General features: G+C 46.9%; 1 protein-coding gene and 1 pseudogene across 1 annotated transcript; one reads left to right on the top strand and one right to left on the bottom strand.

Moving 5' to 3' along the window:
• The first annotated feature begins 4,867 nt into the window (after positions 1-4,867).
• Positions 4,868-8,416, top strand: LOC132344638 (testis-specific Y-encoded protein 1-like). Its single transcript, XM_059884292.1, has 6 exons — positions 4,868-5,054; positions 5,106-5,542; positions 7,611-7,688; positions 7,877-7,982; positions 8,077-8,222; positions 8,339-8,416. The coding sequence occupies exons 1-6, from the start codon at positions 4,931-4,933 to the stop codon at positions 8,414-8,416; spliced, it is 969 nt and encodes a 322-aa protein (XP_059740275.1). The 5' UTR covers positions 4,868-4,930.
• A 9,631-nt stretch (positions 8,417-18,047) lies between these two features.
• Positions 18,048-19,378, bottom strand: LOC132344637 (zinc finger protein 280B-like; annotated as a pseudogene).
• Between the last annotated feature and the right edge of the window lie 252 nt (positions 19,379-19,630).

The raw sequence follows: 19,630 nt of genomic DNA, 5'->3' as shown, positions 1-19,630 counted from the left end.
TGAGTGTGTGTGTGTGCCATTCTCAGGCCTGTGCTTGGTGACTGTGCAACCAGTATGTGTCTGTGTGTGTGTGCTGTTCTCAGCCCTGTGCCCTGGCGACAGTGCAAACGGTTTGTGTGTGTGTTTATGTGTGTGTGCTCTTCTCAGCCCTGTGCACTGGTGACTGTGCAACTGGTTTGTGTGTGTGTGTGTATGTTTGGGGGTGCTGATCTCATCCCTGTGCTCTGGCTACTGAGAAACCGGTTTGTGTGTGTGTGTGTGTGTGTGTGCGTGTGCTCTACATAGCCCTGTGCCCTGGCAATTGTGCAACCAGTTTGTGTGTGTGTGTGTGCTGTACACTGCGCTGTGCCTGGCAATTGTGCAGTTTGTGTGTGTGTGTGTGTGTGTGTGTGTGTGTGTGTGTGCTGTTCTCAGCCGTGTGCCCTGGCGACAGTGCAACCAGTTTGTGTGTGTGTTTATGTGCCTGTGCTCTTCTCAGGTCTGTGCGCTGGTGACTGTGCATCCGGTTTGTGTGTGTGTGTGTATGTGTGGGAGTGTTGATCTCATCCCAGTGCTCTGGCGTGTGTGTGTGTGTGTGTGTGTGTGCTGTACATAGCCCTGTGCCCTGGCAAATTCCAAGCAGTTTGTGTGTGTGTGTGTGTGTGTGTGTGTGTGTGTGTGTGTGTGCTTTTCTCAGGCTTGTGCCCTGGTGACTGTGAAACCGGTTTGTTTGTGTGTGTGTGTGTGTGTGTGTGTATGTTTATGTGTTTGTGTGAGTGCTGTTCTCAGCCCTGGGCACTGCCTACTTCCTAAGCCTGGATCTGCTTCCAACTTCTCATTCTTTGTGTTTTCAGACCTGATACTCTCTCCAAGTTTCTTTATCACTACCAAGTGAAGTAACATTTGCTGCCTTCATTGCGTCTGTGAGATCTTCATTGCTTTTATCACAAACATGCTCTTAATACAAGTTTTTACAGGGGATGGGGAATGAGAGCCTAAAACTGGATTCTAAGTCAAAATGACAATACCTCGTATTTGGCAGAATTTAAATTACCAAATGTTTCACTTTCCTCATCTCAGGTTCTTCCTCAAAAGCAAAAACAGCGTCAGCAGGGGCCTTACTGTCCTTTTTCCTTTTCACAGGCAAGGGCTGGGAGTCAAGAGAGTATCACAGAGGGGGTCACGGAGAATGACATGGGAATGATGCCTCTGGCCACGTCTTGGCTTAGCCAAGTTGAGACCAGATGGCTTGGTCTCCCTAAGCCCTCCCTGGGCCAGTCTGGTAGGGCAGTGTGCCCAGGAAAGTCTCTCAGGTTTGGAATACCCTACTCTGTTTGTGGGTGGTGAAAATCTTAGGGACTACTAGAGCACAGAATAAAAGCCTCCTTTCAGGGGACAGCACCCACCAGAGTCTAGGAACTCAGGTCTGTGGGTACAGCCAGGTCATCTAGCATGAAGGGGCAAAGGTGCAATATTCAGGGAGAAATCCAGTAAGGCCTAGATTTACACCCTACCTCAACTCAACAGCTGTCCTCCAAGGGCTCACTCAGGCTCAGACCATCTCCCAGGAGGAAACCTCCCAATACTGCCTAACCTCTATAGGGGCAAGTAGGCAGATTCACTGATGGGTGTCACTGGCAGGATCTGGGGAGCAGCTGTGCACAGAGGCCTCTTCCACATGTGAGGCAGGAGATATGAAGGATGTGGGGACCCTGATCCGGTGCCATGACTGCAGAAGCAGAGCTCTGGGACTCTCCACCATGGCCTGGGCTCTGAGGCCCACTCTGCAGGAAGGGGATTGGCTGGCAGCCCCAGGCTGACTCTTTTCTCCCTCTGCCCTGAACTCCCCTGGATTCATGATCTTGACATCTCCTCTTTGCACATCTTCCTCCTCTCAGGGTCCTGGCCCCAGTCGGTCCAGACACAGACACTCAAGAGTCTACAGCTCTGGGACAGAGGGTACATATATTCTGCTCTGGAGACAGCAGTGATACTAATGGTTACAGTCAGGTGTGCTGGGATCAGCAGCACCCAAGGGCTACCCAGCACCCACAATGCATAACGTCGTCCTTGCCCTTTGGGTCCCTCTCCATTCTCCACTCGTTGTCTGGCCACGTGGCCTCCCTGGCCTCCTCCAGCTGCAGGTAGAGAACTCACTCTGTTGCCTGAGTGCTTTGTTTCCAGGAGCCCCTCACTCCCAGGGGTCCCGCACTTAGGAAAAGAAAAACATCCCTGGGCTCACCGCTGGACTATTGGTGGGGACAGCTTTTGGGTGAGGGTAGAGCAGGGTGGGGGTAGGGTGTGGGTAGGGTTGGATTGGGGTGGGGTGGGCGTGTGGGAGGGGTGGGGGTGTGGTGGGGGTGTTGGGGTGTGATGGACATGGGTTGGGAGTGGGGTGGGTTGGGGTAAGTTTGTGGGGTGATGGTGTTGTAAGGGTAGGGGTGTGGGGTGGGTGTGGGGTAGGGGAAGTTGGAAGAGGCCCTTGTGGCTGGGTGTCCTAGGGGCGCCTGGGGGCACAGGTAGACAGTTGCACACATAAAGCTACACAGATAGAAAGAACAGGGGGCCTCACTCAGAATGTTTTGGGCTCTAAGGGGTGGTAGGCAAGCAACAGGGGCACAACATTGGCAAAGAATGACCTAGATAGGTGCATACTGAGAAAGCGGTTCCACAAGTTAGCTGAGCCCAGAGGCCCTTGTTTTCTGGTCCCCTGAAGGAATGCAAAGGCAATGGATCAGGCCAATGTGACTGGTACTGTGAAGCTGTCCAAGGTGATGGGAGAATGTAGAATGCAGGCGCATGTCACTCAGCTCTCCAGGGCAAGCACTTCCAACCCTGACCGATGCTCTGCAGGTCAGCCCCCTTTATGAGCAAATGCCAAGATTTTGTAACCTTTGAGGATAAGTCACAAAGTTAGAAGTGCAACCTGACATGATCGATGAGCAAGTGAAAGAAAACAACCAGGACAAAGAAAGTTGGGTGCTTATCAGAATTCATGTGCCTGGAGAATAAGCATGTACTTCTGCATATGTGCAAGTTTCCTCTCAGGCATGTAAGTGTGTAAATGTGCATGTGTGTGCACATGTGAGTGCAGAAGAGCCTTCCAGTATGTTTGTGAGTATTAGCTGTCAGAACTGACCTAGACAGGTGATAGAAGTTGGATAGCGAAAACATGAAAGTCTCAGGGAAAGACACATAGACTGTGGCCAGCAGGAGCACAGAAGCCAGGGTACCAACCCCGTTTCCTCACTGAGCAACCAACTTCTAAGTGAAATCATAGTGGTGCACCCAGGATGCCTGGCAGAAAGGAGAGGCAGAAGGAAAATGCCTGGGGAAGACCAGTGAGAGTGCAGAGGAATCGAGACACAGAACAGGCTGCAATCCCAGAACACAGAAGCCATGGTGAACGATCCACAGCCCCTGGGACACCCAGCTACAAGTGTCTTTCCATCCTTCTCTAGTGTCAGGCGTTCTTTCCCTAACCTTGCCATGAGCATGAGCACCCCTTGCCTCTTTTATGAAGTTTCAGAGATGGATCATCACTGCAGCATAAGCACCTGCTACCTGCAGAGTCTTCCAGTTTGAAACATCACTCTTTGTACTCTTTTTAGAATGCATCTATATCGGGTATCAGGACTATAGGATGGATGGCTTACCTTGATCCTCTTGCTGCTCCCGGCAGCACAGGCTTGGGCAACTGGGCAGGCTGGTACGTGTTCTCACATGGAGAACAGAACCACTTTGAAAGGGCCTCAATAGGCTAAATGGGCAGACATGCATTTCTCCTGCACCAATGAGCCATGGAACTTAACAGTGAGTTGTCCTTAGCATCTCAGTGGCAGGAGTTCAAACAAGTTTCAGTAAGTTTCCTCATGCCAGTAGAGCATGCCCCGTTTCTCTCTCTGTGCAAAGTGAGGCCAAGCCTTTACAGGTCTGTGCAGTGTTCACGTCTGTCCAGCGAGGGAGGGAGGGTAACCCGTCCCCTTCTGCGGTTCAGCAGTGACTGCCCACTGTTGGCTTTCAAGTTTGAGAAAGCACTCTCCAAATGTGTGGACTAAAAACTCTGATCTCCTATTGGTGCAACTCACTCAGAAGTAGAAGAGCTTGCCTTTACTTCAAGGATAAGCGTCTCTCTTGAGCACTACTGTCCAGAGAGTGGCAAACCACAACACCACCACATAGAGAGATGGAGACACACAGACACCAGCGCCTGGTACACACACAGAAGGATTGCCCAAAACAGTGATATGCCAGAAACAGAGATAAAGAGACACAGAGTGAGCTTTGTACCCTAAGGGTCTGGTGTCCCTGAACAGTGGAGATCAATTGTAGCAAACGGTAGGGTTTTTCCCTACTCCCATAGCATCCGGACAGCAACAGGCTCTGTCCCATGGAGAAAAGTACCCAGCCACGTGGACCCCCTGGATATCCTTTGGATACTGAGGGAGAGCTCCCAGTTATTGCCTGTCCCGGAGGACACAGGAGTGTGCTGTTCTGATTGTGGAGCAGGAACCCGTGGTTGGTTGTCTGCCACCCATTTCCAGATCCAGGTCAATGACAGTGCCTGAGGTAGCAACAGAGGCAAAACATGCTACCTCCCTGGAGCAGAATGTGGCCACGTGGGGTCACTGGAGCCCAGGAAGCACGGAAGAGGTCTAGGGGCGTGTCCATAAGTGTGCCACCCACTACCCTCTCGGTCGTTGGTCTAGATTTGGGCCAGTAGCCTGTGAGTGGCTTACAGCCTAGGGCCCCTCCTGTTTGGCTTATCACCCAGGGCCGGTTCACCATGTCCTGGGCTGTCTGCCACCCATTTCTTCAGCTCCAGACCACCCTACACACACCAGCCCCTGCTCCCCAACCATCACCCTCACTCCCCACCCCCAAAGAGCTAGTGGGCCCCACAGGTTTACTGCAGCCTCTGCCACCATTGTGCACCACTTGCTGTGCTATTATGTCTCGTCCCTTCACATCTGCACCAGCTGGGGATCAGGGCCAGGCCCAAGAGGAGAGAGTGAGGCAGTCAGAGGAAGGAGGGAGCATCCTGGGACCCCAGACCTTTTTAATTGTGAGCCCAGGTGCTCAGTGGGCAGGGGCCCCACAGCCTGTCTTTGTGATGCTGTGCATAGCCTGGACCTTCCAGCCACCAATTGTTACGCCAGGCAAAGAGGCAACCCTCTTCAGGGTGGAGGCAGTGGAGGACAGCAAGGCCCTGGTAGATGAAGACGTGGTGGGGATCGAGTGGGAGTTTCAACTATTGGCGGAAGACAGCACCAAGGAGGTAGAGGTTGTGACAGATGACGAGCGGCAACAGGGGTTCTCCCAGGAGCTGGAGGAAAAAACGGTGGAGGAGCAGGGCTGGGAGAGGCCCGGAGGCCCGAGTGAGCTTCCAGCGCTAGATGAGCTGCAGGCGCTGGCCGCCCTTCGGGTGGAACTGAGCTCTGAACATGAGAAAAACCACAGGGCCTACATTCGATTCATGCACAAGAGCCATCAAAGGAGGAAGAGTCACTTGGCTTGGAGGAGTGCCATCATCCAGGGCATCCCTGGCTTCTGGGCCAAAGCTGTATCCTTTTTGCTGCTTCTTGGCGTCCGCTGCTCAGGAGGAGGAGGAGAAAGAGCAGGAGGAGTGTTAGGGGCGAGGGCACTGGAGGCCCCTGAAGGAAGTGTGGTCCTGGGCAATTGGCAGGCTCTAAAGGGACACCCCAGTAGAATCTGGGCAGGGCCACACCTGTGTTGGAGCCATGACTTTGAGTCTCTCCTTCTGGCCTGCATCTGAGAAGGAGCAGCACCTGAGGCCTCTAAGTCAGGAATGACCAGAGACAGTTCACCAGATGAGCCTTGGCAGACAGTTCTCATTGTAAATGTAGAGGTTCCCAGGAAATAGCTGAGACATGGGAGTCTCATTCTCTCTCTCTCTCTCTCTCTCTCTCTCACACACACACACACACACACACACATACACCCACACACACCAACCCCTTTGCTTTCAGACATGGTTTGTTACAATGACTACAAGTCTGAAAATGTAAGCAGTGACATGCCACTACCCAGCATACACAGGTCTGGAGGAGAACAGTAGCGGTCAGAAACAGCCCCTGCTTAGAGAATGCAGATCACCTCAGATGCAGAACACCACAAAAAACCCACAACTGCCAGGAGCCAGCATGGGAGACCCCACCCATGACAAGGTCATGTGGGAGAGGTCTGACAGGCAAGGCGAGTCAGGACTCGAGGGCCCCCCTGGACCTGCTTGAGCATCTACCCCCAAACCAGAATCTGTCTGTTTTACAACTTTCACAAACTCCTCTGATATTAACGAGGATACCCACGAGGGGGGATATCCACGACCACCTTTCTCTGAAGGAAATCAACTTAGAGCTCTAGTTAATAACTCTCCTGGGTACAGTGGGTGTGTTCCAATTCAAATCCCTTGGATAGCTTTCTAACTTGCCTGATAGGTTTTCCCAGACTCTTAACAGCTACACATGTGATTATTCACAGCCTCCCAACCACAAGAGGTATGGGAGGCTTAAGATAGTCCAACAATGCAGAGCTTCTCGGGGAGTTAAAATCATTAGAATAGAACTAGTAGAGGATTTATTTGTTGAGCTAACCCTTGCTGCCAAGTTTCCATACCCCTTACCCACTATGTCCCTGGGAGTATATCGATTAATATAGTTGGTATATAGAAATATAAGTAGTAGCTTTGATGTTAACAACCTTAGACCCTTGAGTTAATAAATTCTTTCCTTGTTATCCCCCACTGCTCCTGTTGCCCTATAGGAATGCAATTCTATCTAGTCCTTTCAGGGAGTGGCGCCAAACTTTAGAAAAATAAACCTTTGGAGAAAATAAGTTTTTCTGGTTGCATAACCTTTATCACAAGAACAATGTTAGCAGACCTCCTGGCCAGAAGATGATATAAATCACCTAAAGCCTTAGTGTATAATAAGTTTGCAGAAAGAAAGCCTGGTTTCGATAAGGATCAAGGACTGCTGACCTCGCATGACTCTGCACCCTCTATTATCTTTTATGTACAACTTAGGGTATAAAAGCTCCTTTTGAAAATAAAGCTACAGGCCTTGCTCATCAGGCTTGTTCTCCCTGTGTCATTCTTGTTTCCTTTTCTCTCCTTTTCTCTCTCTGTTCTTCCTTCAGGATGACGAATTGGAGCGTGGGTGTCCTCTGAGTCCACTTACCTGCCCGGGCTTCTAAGACTCAATCGGGAGGACACCTAGCGTCTTCAGGGAAAGGATGCTCTGCGTCTTCACCCCACTGAGAGGGCGCCTGTGGCCTCCGTGGACAGTGCAATATGGTGTCACGGGCTTTATTTATTTATTATTATTTATTTCTGTGTAAACCAGATAGATCAAGCCTCTTTCTCTCCCCTCTGCTGTCCTTTCACCGACGCCATTCTCCTGAGGGAATCCCTGGATCCAACCGGGGCTGGACCCCGGTACAGAGCCATGAGTGTGCCTGATGGTATGGAAGGGCCTGAGGACAACAGTGGTAGCCCGGCAAGCAGAAGTTCCCGGCATCCTTGCAGATGCCTGTTCTGGTGTCCTTCTTCCACCCGAGATTACGGCTGATGCTCCTGGCTCTTCTTGGCTCGGCATGTGGCCTGAAAGCAGATTATGAACCACCCTCAAGTTTGCATCATGATCAGCAACCAAGATAAAGACTTTCTCAGCTACATGATTGACTTGAAGGTCAGTGAGGGAGACTGAGGATGGCTGGGTATGGGACTTGGCAGAGAGTAGGAGGATCACGTTATCCATGTTCCTGCACTGTGAGTCTTTGGAGAGGCGTCGTGGAAGCTGTTAATGTCTGCCTGGGAGGCAAGTTGAGGCCCGTATAAGCTTGCACCTTTCCCTCCTCCCTATTCTGGCTGGTGCAGGTGCAGAGATATCCACGGTTCCACTGCAAGCTGATCTTTTCCTTTTGGGAGAACCCCTACTTCTTGAACACGGTGATCATTAAAAAGTATTACCTTGACATCACTGGTAAAACGTGCCTCCCTGGGTGTTGAGTGTGGGTGTGCAGGGTTGTGGATAACCCATCTTCAGGATCCACCCCAGTTTCCCTGTCTTTTTGCAGGTCATAGGGCATGTTGTTCCACTCCAGTCCACTGGATCTGGGGCTTTGAACGGGGAGCACTCAGCCACAAGTTGCACACCAGGAGCCTTAAGTTTCTCAACTGGTTGTCAGGCTACAACTGCTCAGAATTGAACAGGATTGCTGAGGTGGGGATACTTTGGGCCTGCACACAATTGGTGATTGATGTTGGAGTTCTTGGCTGCTCATGGGATGGTTCAGGGCCTGGTCAGTCCCGGGCTGACCTTGCTTGTGTTGCCAGCAGATCATCAATGAAGACGTATGGAATGATCCCCTGAAGTACTACTCCAGGGAGGAAGGTTCCTCCATGAGAGGTAACTGACAGAAACACGTATGGTGAGGGGGTCTGGAGGTGGGCTGAGAAGAGATAGCCGTGTAGTAGCCATGACACTGTCCTTTCCCAAACGGGGTTGCTCAGGCTCGTGGAAGCTGGCTGTGGAGCCTGAATTTGAGCCATGCATGTAGAAGGTGGCCTCCTGAGACTTGAGGCTTGAGGACTCATTGTGTCCGTGAGTGCAGCAAGCCTCCCTCACGTCAGCTGTTGTTGCAGTGCAAGAGTCCTAGATGATAGTACCAGAGGCAGGGTGAGTTAAGTTTCTTTGTCAGAATCATTCTTCCATGGGTCCTGCCATCCCCGGGATTCCTGCTGCTGACTGAGGTGAGATTGCCTGGGCCCTTCACTCCTGCCCCTTACCCTGGGAAGGCCTATCATTGAAAGGGTGTCCTCTCTGGGGTCCCAGTGCACCTGTGTGCTGACTTTGGGATCTTGTGTGAATTTCCACATCCACCACTTGGTATCTCATCACCACCTGACATGCTGCACTGGAAGCAGCTTCAGGGTGCCTTGGGAAAATACGGAAGAGATCGTGGGGGAGGTGGACAGGGAGACCAAAGGGCAGGGCATGGTGCCTACTGACGCCATCTCCAACATTGTTAGACATGAGCGTCTTCACCTCCTGAAATATCTGTGTTCCCCGTTTGCGTTTGTGTCCCCATGCCGAGCATGTGTGTGTATGCATGCATGTGCCTGTGTTGTCTGTGTTTATTTGGATGTGTGTGAATGTTTCCAGCCCAGGGCAGACGCAGAGATGAAGGTGACAGGAGAGGAGGTTTCAAGGAACCAGAAGAGGAGGCAGGAGGCATCCCCAGTCTCAAGGTGGTTGGTTGCCGTATTTTCACAGTGACCCTGTCCTGGATGGTAATGAGGAAAGGACGGCCAGTGATAACTCTGGACCATGGCTCCAGAAATCTTGAATTAGACCAAATACAAAACACATTCACCATTTCCACCATGTTAATGTGTGTTTGGACCGGGAAGAGGGGGTGCATGGTCTGAGGATTCACCCAGGGCAAATCAGGTAGGGTGGGGCTTTGAAACCACTGCCTGTGAAGCCTTCGGTCTGTGGGGACTTGGGCTGGGCTGTGGAAATGGTGGATGTGGTTACAGCATGACCCGGGATGGTGAGGAGGCTAAGGTCCTGCAGAGATGGGCAGCGATTCAAAGGAGAAAGAGGCACAGATTGCCTGCTGCACTGGAGACTTGTTCCACAAACGTGAGAAGGAGACATGAGAAGAACACAAACGTGTTCAAGGAGAAGGGAAGGTCCTTGAACAGTGCAGCACATCAACCAGCAAGCTCCCTCCCCGAAGGTGGTACACACTGGCACGTGGCAACACAAAACGCAAGATGTGCTAAAGTAAGCTGTATGTGCAAAACCACAGGAATCCTAGGAGAGACAGGGTATGAGCGTGGCATCCCTCCAGGCACTTCCAGCCTCCCTGGCAATGCAGAAAGGTGAGGAAAGCGCAGGAGTGGGTGTACATGTGTGCCTCTCTGCCAGGGTGTGCCTGCGAGGGAGGGAACAGGGAGGAAGCAAGAATGGTGGGCTAATTGGATGTCCCAAGGCACCTCAGGAGAGTGGGAGACACAGAAGCCCCTGGGAGCAGTTTGAGCCTGCTGGTTTTCAGGGACTAGGGTCTAGGCAATTAGCAGTCCTGCCAAAGATACTCCATGGCTTATGCTGAAAGTCCTAATGTGTATTCCTTCTTTCCTCTGGGGTCTTGCCTCTGGCTTTGGGGGCCTGAGGGGCAAAGGTGTGCATCTGCCCCTGAGGGAGGAGGTTTCTGACAGTATCGCTGAAGCAGAATTTCTGATTTTGTCTGCACCAGGTGACACTCAGAAGGACCTTGCCTTCCAGGTGACCGGTTTGGATGCCCCTGGGCCCAACCGGGTCTGGCTTCCTTGGCACATGGGCTGTGTAGGCAAGCAGGGATGCCTGACTGTAGGGAGTCCTACCTGGGTCTAACAAGAGCAACTGAAAGAGAGTCTTGGCATTTAGCAAATCAGTGAGGCCTTGGTGGTTCAAACCCTCTTGGTGCATTTCAAATAGAAAAGCTGCTTTCTGCCCAAGGGAGGCATGAGCTGTGGGCCCAGAGCGGGCAGGTTTCCCAGGGCATCATCTGATCAGGGACTCTGTGTATCTGTGTAGTGTTAAACAGAGGGGATGACGTGTAGGGATGCCACTTTACCTGTACAACCTCAGGACTTGTATCAGAAGAGAGCCTGTATCTGTGTGCACCTTCTTCAGAACACTGGATCAGAACCAGGCCTATCACAGTCACAGTATCTTTGGCCTTTCCAGCTACATGGAGATAGCACTTGGGGACACAGGTAGACAGTTGCACACATAAAGCTACACAGATAGAAAGAACAGGGGGCCTCACTCAGAATGTTGTGGGCCCTAAGGGGTGGTAGGCAAGCAACAGGGACACAAGATTGACAAGGAATGACCTAGATAGGTGCACACTGAAAAGCAGTTCTCCAACTCAGAAGAGCTCAGAGGTCCTTGTTTTCTGGTCCCCTGGCATGCACAGGCAGTGGATCAGGCCAACGTGACTGGTACCATGAAGCTGTCCAAGGTGATGGGAGAATGCAGAACACAGGTTCATGTCACTCAGGTGTCCAGGGCGAGCCCTTCCAACCCTGCCCGATTCTCTGCAGGTCGGTACCTGTCATGAGCAAATGCCAAGATTTTGTAACTTTTGAGGATAAGCCACAGAGTTAGAAGTGCAACCTGACATGATCGATGAGCAAGTGAAAGAAAACAACCAGGACAAAAAAAGTCGGGTGCTTACCAAAGTTCATTTTCCCAGAGCAGAAAGCCTATACTTCTGCATATGTGCAACTTTCCTCTCAGGGATGTTACTGTGTACACACGCACGTGTGTACACATGTGTGCCCAGAAGTGCCTACCAGTACACTTGTGAGTATGAGCTGTGGGAACTTACCTAGCCAGGTGATGGAAGTTGGATAGTGAAAACAGGAAGGTCTTAGGGAAAGGTACATGGACTCTGGCCAGCAGAAGCCCTGAAGCCAGGGAATCGATCCCTGTAATCTCACTGAGTGAACAAGTTCTAAATGGAAGCACAGTGGTGCACCCAGGATGCCTGGCAGAAAGGAGAGGCAGGAGGGAAGAGCCTGGGGAGTGTGCAGAGGAAAGTCCACTATACCTGCAATTTATGAAAAGTCAAAAATGTACCTAATGAGCTGGAAGGAGAAACTACCTAATTAATGGAATTATTTAGCTGAGGAGATTTCCAGCCAAACAGCCAAAAGTACTGCCTGGTTTCCTCTTGCTGCCTATAGTAAAATATGAAGGGAAATTAAAAAAAAAAAAAAACTTTAAGAAAAAGACTATTAAAAAATGAGACAGAATTTGCTGATTTGGAAATTTTTCAGTCTTTTAAGATGACCGAAGATGCTAAAATTAATGGCTATCAAGCAAAGATCATATCCAGGGCATTAGAGTAAGGTGGTCCAAATATAACATTGTACATCATCTATATGTCAGTTCTTAATATATTTTTTTAATTAACTTGCTCTAAAGATTTGTGTGATGGTAAAATTCTCTGTTAAGCCTCAGAAAGGTGGAAGGGGATGTTAATGGCATTATTTAGTCAGGCCAATGCCCTCCAAAGAGTTTAGACGTGTAACTCAGAGATCACTTCAGTCACACAATACGACTTCTACTAAGTTTCAGAGTGTTATCCCTCAGCCATCTCAGCAGAAAACCAAGGCAAAATAGGCCTATGAAGACATGTGTGATTGTGGTTTTAGAGTGGGGTGCTTTCGAAGAACACCAGTAAGATTATCAGGAGGCACACCAAGTTTTTATGATAACATATTTAAGTTTAGCTTAGATTGAAAGGACCAACAACAATACAAAATAAGAGAACTCTGGACTTCTACCTTCGACAAGCAGGAAGCAGACTAGGGAGACTGTTTCACTGTATCAACCTTTCATGCAATGGAATCATGTTAGAGGGCAGAATTAAAAAGTCAGAGACCGAAGCTTAGAAGTTTCCAGGCCTTGAATCCTAATCCAAGGACTGCCAACAAGAACCCGTGGGATTTCAGAATTGCTACTATTGACTCCCATCTCCCCTCCTCTTTCTGGAACAGGAGTGTCTATGAAGGTTATCTATGCCTGACCCACCACTGTATGTTGGCTGTTAAAGTGAGCAGATTGACTCATGCCTTTTGTTCACAGATCCTCAGGTCTAGAGGAACTATACTTGTATAATTTGAACTGTTGTATTGGAGAAGACTCGAGAGTCTCTTGGACTGCAAGGAGATCAAACCAGTCAATCCTAAAGTAAATCAGTCCTGCATATTCATTGGAAGGACTGATCCTGAATCTGCATCTCCAATACTTTGGCTACCTGATGCAAAGAACTGACTCATTGGAAAATACTCTGATGAGGGAAAGCTTGAAGGCAGGAGGACGAGGGGACGTGAGAGGATGAGATGGTTGGATGTCATAAACAACTCAATGGATCTTGAGTTTGAGTAATCCCCCAGAGTTGATGATGGGCAGGGAAGACTGTCCTGCTGCAGCCCATGGGGTCGCAAAGAGTAGGACACAAGTGAGTGACTGAATACTTGAGATATTGCACAACTGGACCCTGATCCATATCTGGACCTGACTTAAATGACAAGGTCCTAAACTTCAAGTTAATGCTATAATGGATAAAATCTTTGAAAGCATTGGCAGGAAAATGCATTTGGGACATACAAGTATGTAAACAATTTGTGGCCATGTGTGTACCACGTGATTTAAATTATGTCCACAAATCCTTACCATCAAGGGTGGATCTTATACTCCACTTCACATGTGGGCTGGACTTAGTGGCTCATTTCTAACGTTAGAATATTGTAGAAATGAAAATGAAGTGTCTGAGACTAGGTCATAAAAGGCACTGCATCCTCCTTGCTCATCCTCTTGGGTCACTCACTCTAGAAGCCTTCTTATCTTGAGAACACTCAGGTAGCCCAGCAGAGAGGTCCATGTGAAAGAACTTAGGCTTTCTCCTAACAGACAGCAAGGAAACTGGTTTCAACAGCTATGTGAGTAATCCATCTTGGAAGGAAATCCACCAGCCCATGTCAAGGTTTCAGAGGAGGGCAATCTCATGAAACCCGGAGCCAGAACATTCAGCTGAATTACTCCTGGACTCCCAACTTTCAGCAGCGGTATGAGATAATATTGTTTTAAGCTATTAGTTTGGGGTAATTTGTTATGCAGCAGTAGTTCACTAATGCACTGCCAACTTTGGGCAATGTCTTTATCCAGGGGTGCCTGTCAATTTAGTTCAATCTAAGCCAGAACCTGCTATGTGAGCTTAGTAAAAATACCCCACCCTTGATCTGACCACCCTCAGTATCAGATCAAATTTCTTGTCACTCACCTCAATATCTTATCAGCCTTGCCTAGCCTCAGCAATGATCCTCTCAGTTTAACCAGAATCCACCCTCACCCATCAGTTCAATTCAGTTCAGTAGCTCAGTCGTGTTCAACTCTTTGCATCCCCATGAATCGCAGCATGCCAGGTCTCCCTGTCCATCACGAACTCCCAGAGTTCACTCAGAGTTCACTCAGACTCACTCCATCGAGTCAGTGATGCCATCCAGCCACCTCATCCTCTGCCGCCCTGTTCTCCTCCTGCCCACAGTCCCTCCCAGCATCAGTCTTTTCCAATGAGTCAACTCTTCGCATGAAATGGCCAAAGTACTAGAGTTTCAGCTTTAGCATCGTTACTTCCAAAGTAATCCCAGGGCTGATCTCCCTCAGAATCCTTACGGTCCTCTTAATAAGTTTCCATCCACTGACACCCACCCTGTTATTGTTGTTGTTCATTGCTTTTCAGTCCCCCAGTCTCTTTGCAACACCATGGACCCGCCCTGTTGCTTAGCTATAAATCCCAGCTGTGTTCCTGCTGTAGTCAGACTCGAGCTCAATCTCTCTACCCCATTATAAGACCCTGCTGTAGTAGTCTTACCTTGAATAAAGTTTTTCTTACCACCTTTGCTGCTGCTAAGTCACTTCAGTCATCTCGACTCTGTGCGACCCCATAGACAGCAGCCCACCAGGCTCACCCACCCTGGGATTCTCCAGGCAAGAACACTGGAGTGGGTTGCCATTTCCTTCTCCAATGCATGAAAGGGAAGAGGAAGTTAATTCCAATACTAGAAATGAGAATGGAATGAGATTCTGAGAGGATAATATTCAACCCTGAGTGGAATGACTTTTGTTTCAGGAAGAGTCCAGTCAAGCAAAAACCTGGGGAAAGAAAGGGAGGAAGAAAGGAAAGAAAGAGGAAGAGAGAAGGGGAAGAAAGGAAGAAAAAGAAAGAAAGGAGAAAGAAAGAAAAGTAAATGTCTCAACAGATGTTGTAAACTATCCAATAAAACAATTTTCTTTAAATTTTAAAAATAGAAATAGAAATTTGTAGCCATATACTCATTGCATTTGATGGTACTAAGAACAAGAAAACCCATTTACATATCATGCTTAGAAGTCCTGGCCAACACAATAAGATTAGTTTAAAAAAAAAAAAAAAACTAAAAATATACCATGTTATTTGTAAAAAGAAAAACAGAAGAAATAATTTAAAAAAACGTTTTATTTCTATAAATACTAATTTTACTTACAAGCCTTTGGCAACATGAATTAAATATTAAATTTTATCTGAGAGAGCAAGCAAAATAGAATCCTCCTGTCCCCTTCTCCTCCTGCCCCCAATCCCTCCCAGCAGTAGTTGGCAATAAATAACAACTTATATTCTTTAGGAGCATACTTCAGAGCAAATAACAGTAACAATATTGATAACACTAAGGAAGAATAAAAACACATAACTAAACCATTTCATATTTTTACTATAGAAATAGAATAAATGAGCTACATATATAAAAGTCTGCACGTTTAATTATACATAGAAGTTTTCACCTGAGACCAGAACAACACACACTCTTTCTGCAAAAGTGGTTTAAGCTTACACTTAACAAAGTGCTTTGGCCTAAGCAAACTAACTGGAAAGTCCTAGTAAAATATTCAAAGTGCAAATCAACCAGTCAAGTATGGAGTAAATAAATACAATAGACTTTACACTCAGAAAATTACCTAAAATGCAGACAAGACTCGCTACAGCTTAGTCATCTGTAGTCCTTCCTGTTCAGTTCTGAAAGGGATGCTAAGCCCTTGGTGATTATCACTTCCCAGCATTTTGTGAAAGCTTAGAGAATTTAAATAAATTGAGGAAGGGTGAAAAAAGAGTGGGGAGAGATAAGGAGGAGAAAGGAAGGGAAAACGAGATATTTCTCCTGGCATAGGTCTACAGCCAGGATCCCAGGTTCCTTGAATTGTGCACAGATTGTTTGTTACCTGTGCCGGAAGTGGAGAAGAGATGGCATTAAAACATACCTGCTGCTGCTGCTGCTAAGTTACTTCAGTCGTGTCCGAATCTGTGCAACCCCAGAGCCAGCAGCCCACCAGGCGTCCGCATCCCTGGGATTCTCCAAGCAAGAACACTGGAGTGGGTTGCCATTTCCTCCAGTGCATGAAAGTGAAAAGTGAAAGTGAAGTCGCTCAGTTGTGTTCAACTCTAGAGACCCCATGGACTGCAGCCAACCAGGCTCCTCCATCCATGGGATTTTCCAGGCAAAAGTACTAGAGTGGCATGCCATTGCCCTCTCCAAGACATGCGTAAGGAGACTCAACTCCAGGAACCCACAGAGGCAGTGAAGTGTACTGATGTTCAGGAACCAATACTTGGAGGGTACCCCGCAGGTCTGTCAATGGGACCTTGGAGACCATAAGTAAAAATTTTCCACAAGTATAATCACAGATTAGTTCGATAGATTAGAGCAAGGAGAATAACTCTATGACCTGATAAATACCGAATTAAATGAGACAATTCTTGCACATCAGACTGTATCAAGTAAGACCAAAATTCAGTATGAGTTTGATAAAATGGGAAATTACACACACAAAGAATTAATTGTTAACCACAATACATTTGTGTCCAAGGCAAGATAAGACACAACACTGAAATCTTCATATGTTCAACTAGGGTAAGACACAGGTAACTGGAAAAGGTAAGGAAAAGCTCTATAAAGGGTTTAATCACCCTGAACCATTTTTATCCACTACATTTACTATTCTCGGACAACTCCATTGTAGTTTAAGAGTAAGAGAACTAAATTTAGCCCAATTCATAAATCTAACAGATTCCCTGTGTTTGAGCCTTTTCAGTTAAAACTATGGGTCAAGGACAAATCAAACTAGATGTCAAGGCTTTTTTCCCTTGAGAATCTTAACTTGCTTTACTATTGTGACTTAGACAGACATGGCTACTTCACTGTGACTAAAGGCCAGCCAAATGGGAAAGGGGATGGAATGAATCAAATTACCCTTTTGATCACTCAACAGGAGATCCACGGGCACCAGGCCTCATTCTGTTAACTATCTCTGCTTCTGCAACTGTAGTCAATGATACACAGGGCTTGTTTGATGCTTACAGGAGCCCCTCACCAACCACAGGCATTTCAATGGTTGGCTTCCTTGAGATGTCCCTGGGGTAGGTAAAGACACTCTGAGACAGTGTTCCTTCTGCCTTGGCTCCATGCCTGGAGTGAATGTGTGTCTCTTCCTCAACTGGGACAAGAAGTCACAGCTCTCCACTGACTAAATCCCTTATCTGCTTCAAACTCACATCACAGATTCTCCATCAACTTCTCCACACCAGGCTTTTGGAGCCAGGTTATCTTAGATCAGCAAAACAGAGGCACTTCGGAGAGTTCAGCAGCACATGGGACTATACCATAAGAAAGTCATTCCAATCTGGCTGTATAGTTAATACTGAGATCTTGAAGGCATGAAAACAGTTGAAAATTACGTTTCTAAAACACTCAACAGATTATATGTATAGCAGAGGTTTTGAACTTACAAACAACATGAAATACTGAAATAGGTTGTTACTTTTCCTCTCTCCCCCTCTCTCATTCTTTCTCTCACACACACGTGAGCACATACTTTTTTACATATTAAGATAATTATATGAAAAACAGGTAATATATTTTTAAAAAACATCTCAACATTCAGGTTAATTAAAACTGTTCTTCATGAATTAAAAAAAAAAAACATAAATTACCCATTGGTTTCACTATATTTGATACTATTGAATACTGCTATAATTTAGATTTTTTTGTTTTTAATGGGGATTTTAAATTTGACTGAAATACTTGCTTCAGACTTACTGAAAGTAGAATTAAGGGTTTTTTGTTTTTTTTTTCCAACTCCTACTTTTAGATTGGGGTGGGGGGTGATGGTTCAGAATCAGATGTGTTCACAGTAATGGATGGTACTTCCACCAATCCTGGTTGAAGAGGTTCCAGTGATACCTGAATAACAACTTTTGTTTCAGGAGGTAATCCTTTTAGCTGCTTAGGCTTCTTAAACATTTGTTTAGCTGTTTAGGCTTCTTGAACAATGGGTCTTGTGCTCCATTTTCTCTTTGTAAGTTAAAAACTGTAGCCAACATTTGGAACACTGGTGAAAACTCTTTACCCAGTGCCCTCTATAATGACACATGTATGGTGTTGCAGTTTTAAAAATTTTGAGACAAAACGGACAAAGCAGATTCTTAGTGTTACCATGGTATGCTTTGAATTGTGCATCCACATCTGCAAAGACTGATGATCTGTAATTGCAAACCTGGCATACATAGGGCATTTCACCAGGCTTATGATTGTCTTTCATGTGCTATAAGAGAACCTGATCTGTCTCAAAGGACAACTCACAGATTTTACAGTCTGCAGAGGGCTTCTGGGAAATGTGAATACTTTCAGTGTGACACTGCAGCTGGAAGGGAGTAGGAAACTGGTGGTGGCAGTGCTGGCAGGAGGTGTGGTTTTTCCAGCTGTCACCTCTCTGCCTTTCAAGTCCCAAATGGTGCTTCATGTGATTCAGAAACTTGACGTTTTTTAGAACTTTCAAGCAGCTGAGGCATTTAAAGGCTGTGTGAGTTTTCGGTTCTGGCTGCCCATCTCCTATATGCTGTCCATAGTAGAAGTCACCAAGTAACACAATCAGATTTCCTTCTGTGGGATCAACAATCTTGTTTTGACTTGCTAAACTTGGAAAGTCAGTTTTTTTCAGCCCATTTTTCCCTAAAGGACTTACAGGCTTACAATGAGCATTGTCCTTTGGAAAAGCTGTTGGATGAGGTTCTCCATTCTGAACATGGCTTAATGAGGTATGAACACTGTCTGGTGTGCTTTGCTCAGTAGTCACTGTATGAAAAATACCAGAAAGGGATAAAGCTAAAGAATGCCCCCTATAATTCCATCACTGTGTTTAGGCCTTTTGGGATCTGTGCTATTTGTTTCAGAAGTGGAAAGTAGCTTTGATACACGAGGACTTTTATTCATATCTCCTGAAGAAACTGCTGTTTCTACTGGAGGCTGCAATGAACCTGTGAAGATAATCAAAGGAGAATATAATTCTGAAACGCTATTAGGCACTATTTGTGGTGAAATATTTTATAATCAGCTTCAGACAAAGGCTCAACAATGATAGGACTATCTGTTGATCTTGATTCAGAATCAGAACCTGGCAAGACAGTCCGTGCTGCTGATGAGGGAGTCGCATGACTAACAGGCTGTAATTTGTGAGCATTATCTTTCTTGAAGTGATCACACATTTTTCTCCTTGAACATGAACCTGGGGTAACTCTGTTCAATGTTTGAAATGACTGGTTTTGAATTTGAGGTCATCCCAAAACAGATCACATCAGCATTTTTATTTACATGTTCTACCCCAACAAAGATCAGTTCAGCATCTTCATCATCTACTTGTTTGGTTTCTCCTACACTTTTCTGTGGTTCTGGCTCTTGTTCTTCACATAACATACATGGTGGTTCCATATTTTAAATATTTTTTTTTATTCTTGAAGGGCGTGGCCACCAATCCCAGTGCTTTCTTTATATAACCTGCCACCTAAGTATAAACATACTACATATTAGTTAAGTACAGAAAAATGCTGTATTTGATTATCTCCAAAACTCTAGGTAGTTATAAACACCATTATCTTACAGATGAAGACACTGAGTATCAAAGAGGCTAAATGACAGCTGAAAAACCTATAAGTCTACATGACTCTAGAATCAGAGCATTGTCCCATGTTGATTTTAATCTCT

This window comes from Bos taurus, chromosome Y (genome assembly GCF_002263795.3).
Source record: "Bos taurus isolate L1 Dominette 01449 registration number 42190680 breed Hereford chromosome Y, ARS-UCD2.0, whole genome shotgun sequence".
Lineage (NCBI taxonomy): Eukaryota > Metazoa > Chordata > Mammalia > Artiodactyla > Bovidae > Bos > Bos taurus.
This window is presented reverse-complemented; position numbering and strand designations above follow the sequence as displayed.

Coding starts and splice junctions, on each gene's coding strand:
- LOC132344638 (XM_059884292.1), top strand. CDS start 4,931: ATGTCTCGTCCCTTCACATCTGCACCAGCTGGGGATCAGGGCCAGGCC. Junction 5,543..7,610: donor CTGGCTTCTGGGCCAAAGCT/GTATCCTTTTTG, acceptor GCCTGAAAGCAG/ATTATGAACCACCCTCAAGT. Junction 8,223..8,338: donor AATTGAACAGGATTGCTGAG/GTGGGGATACTT, acceptor TGTTGCCAGCAG/ATCATCAATGAAGACGTATG.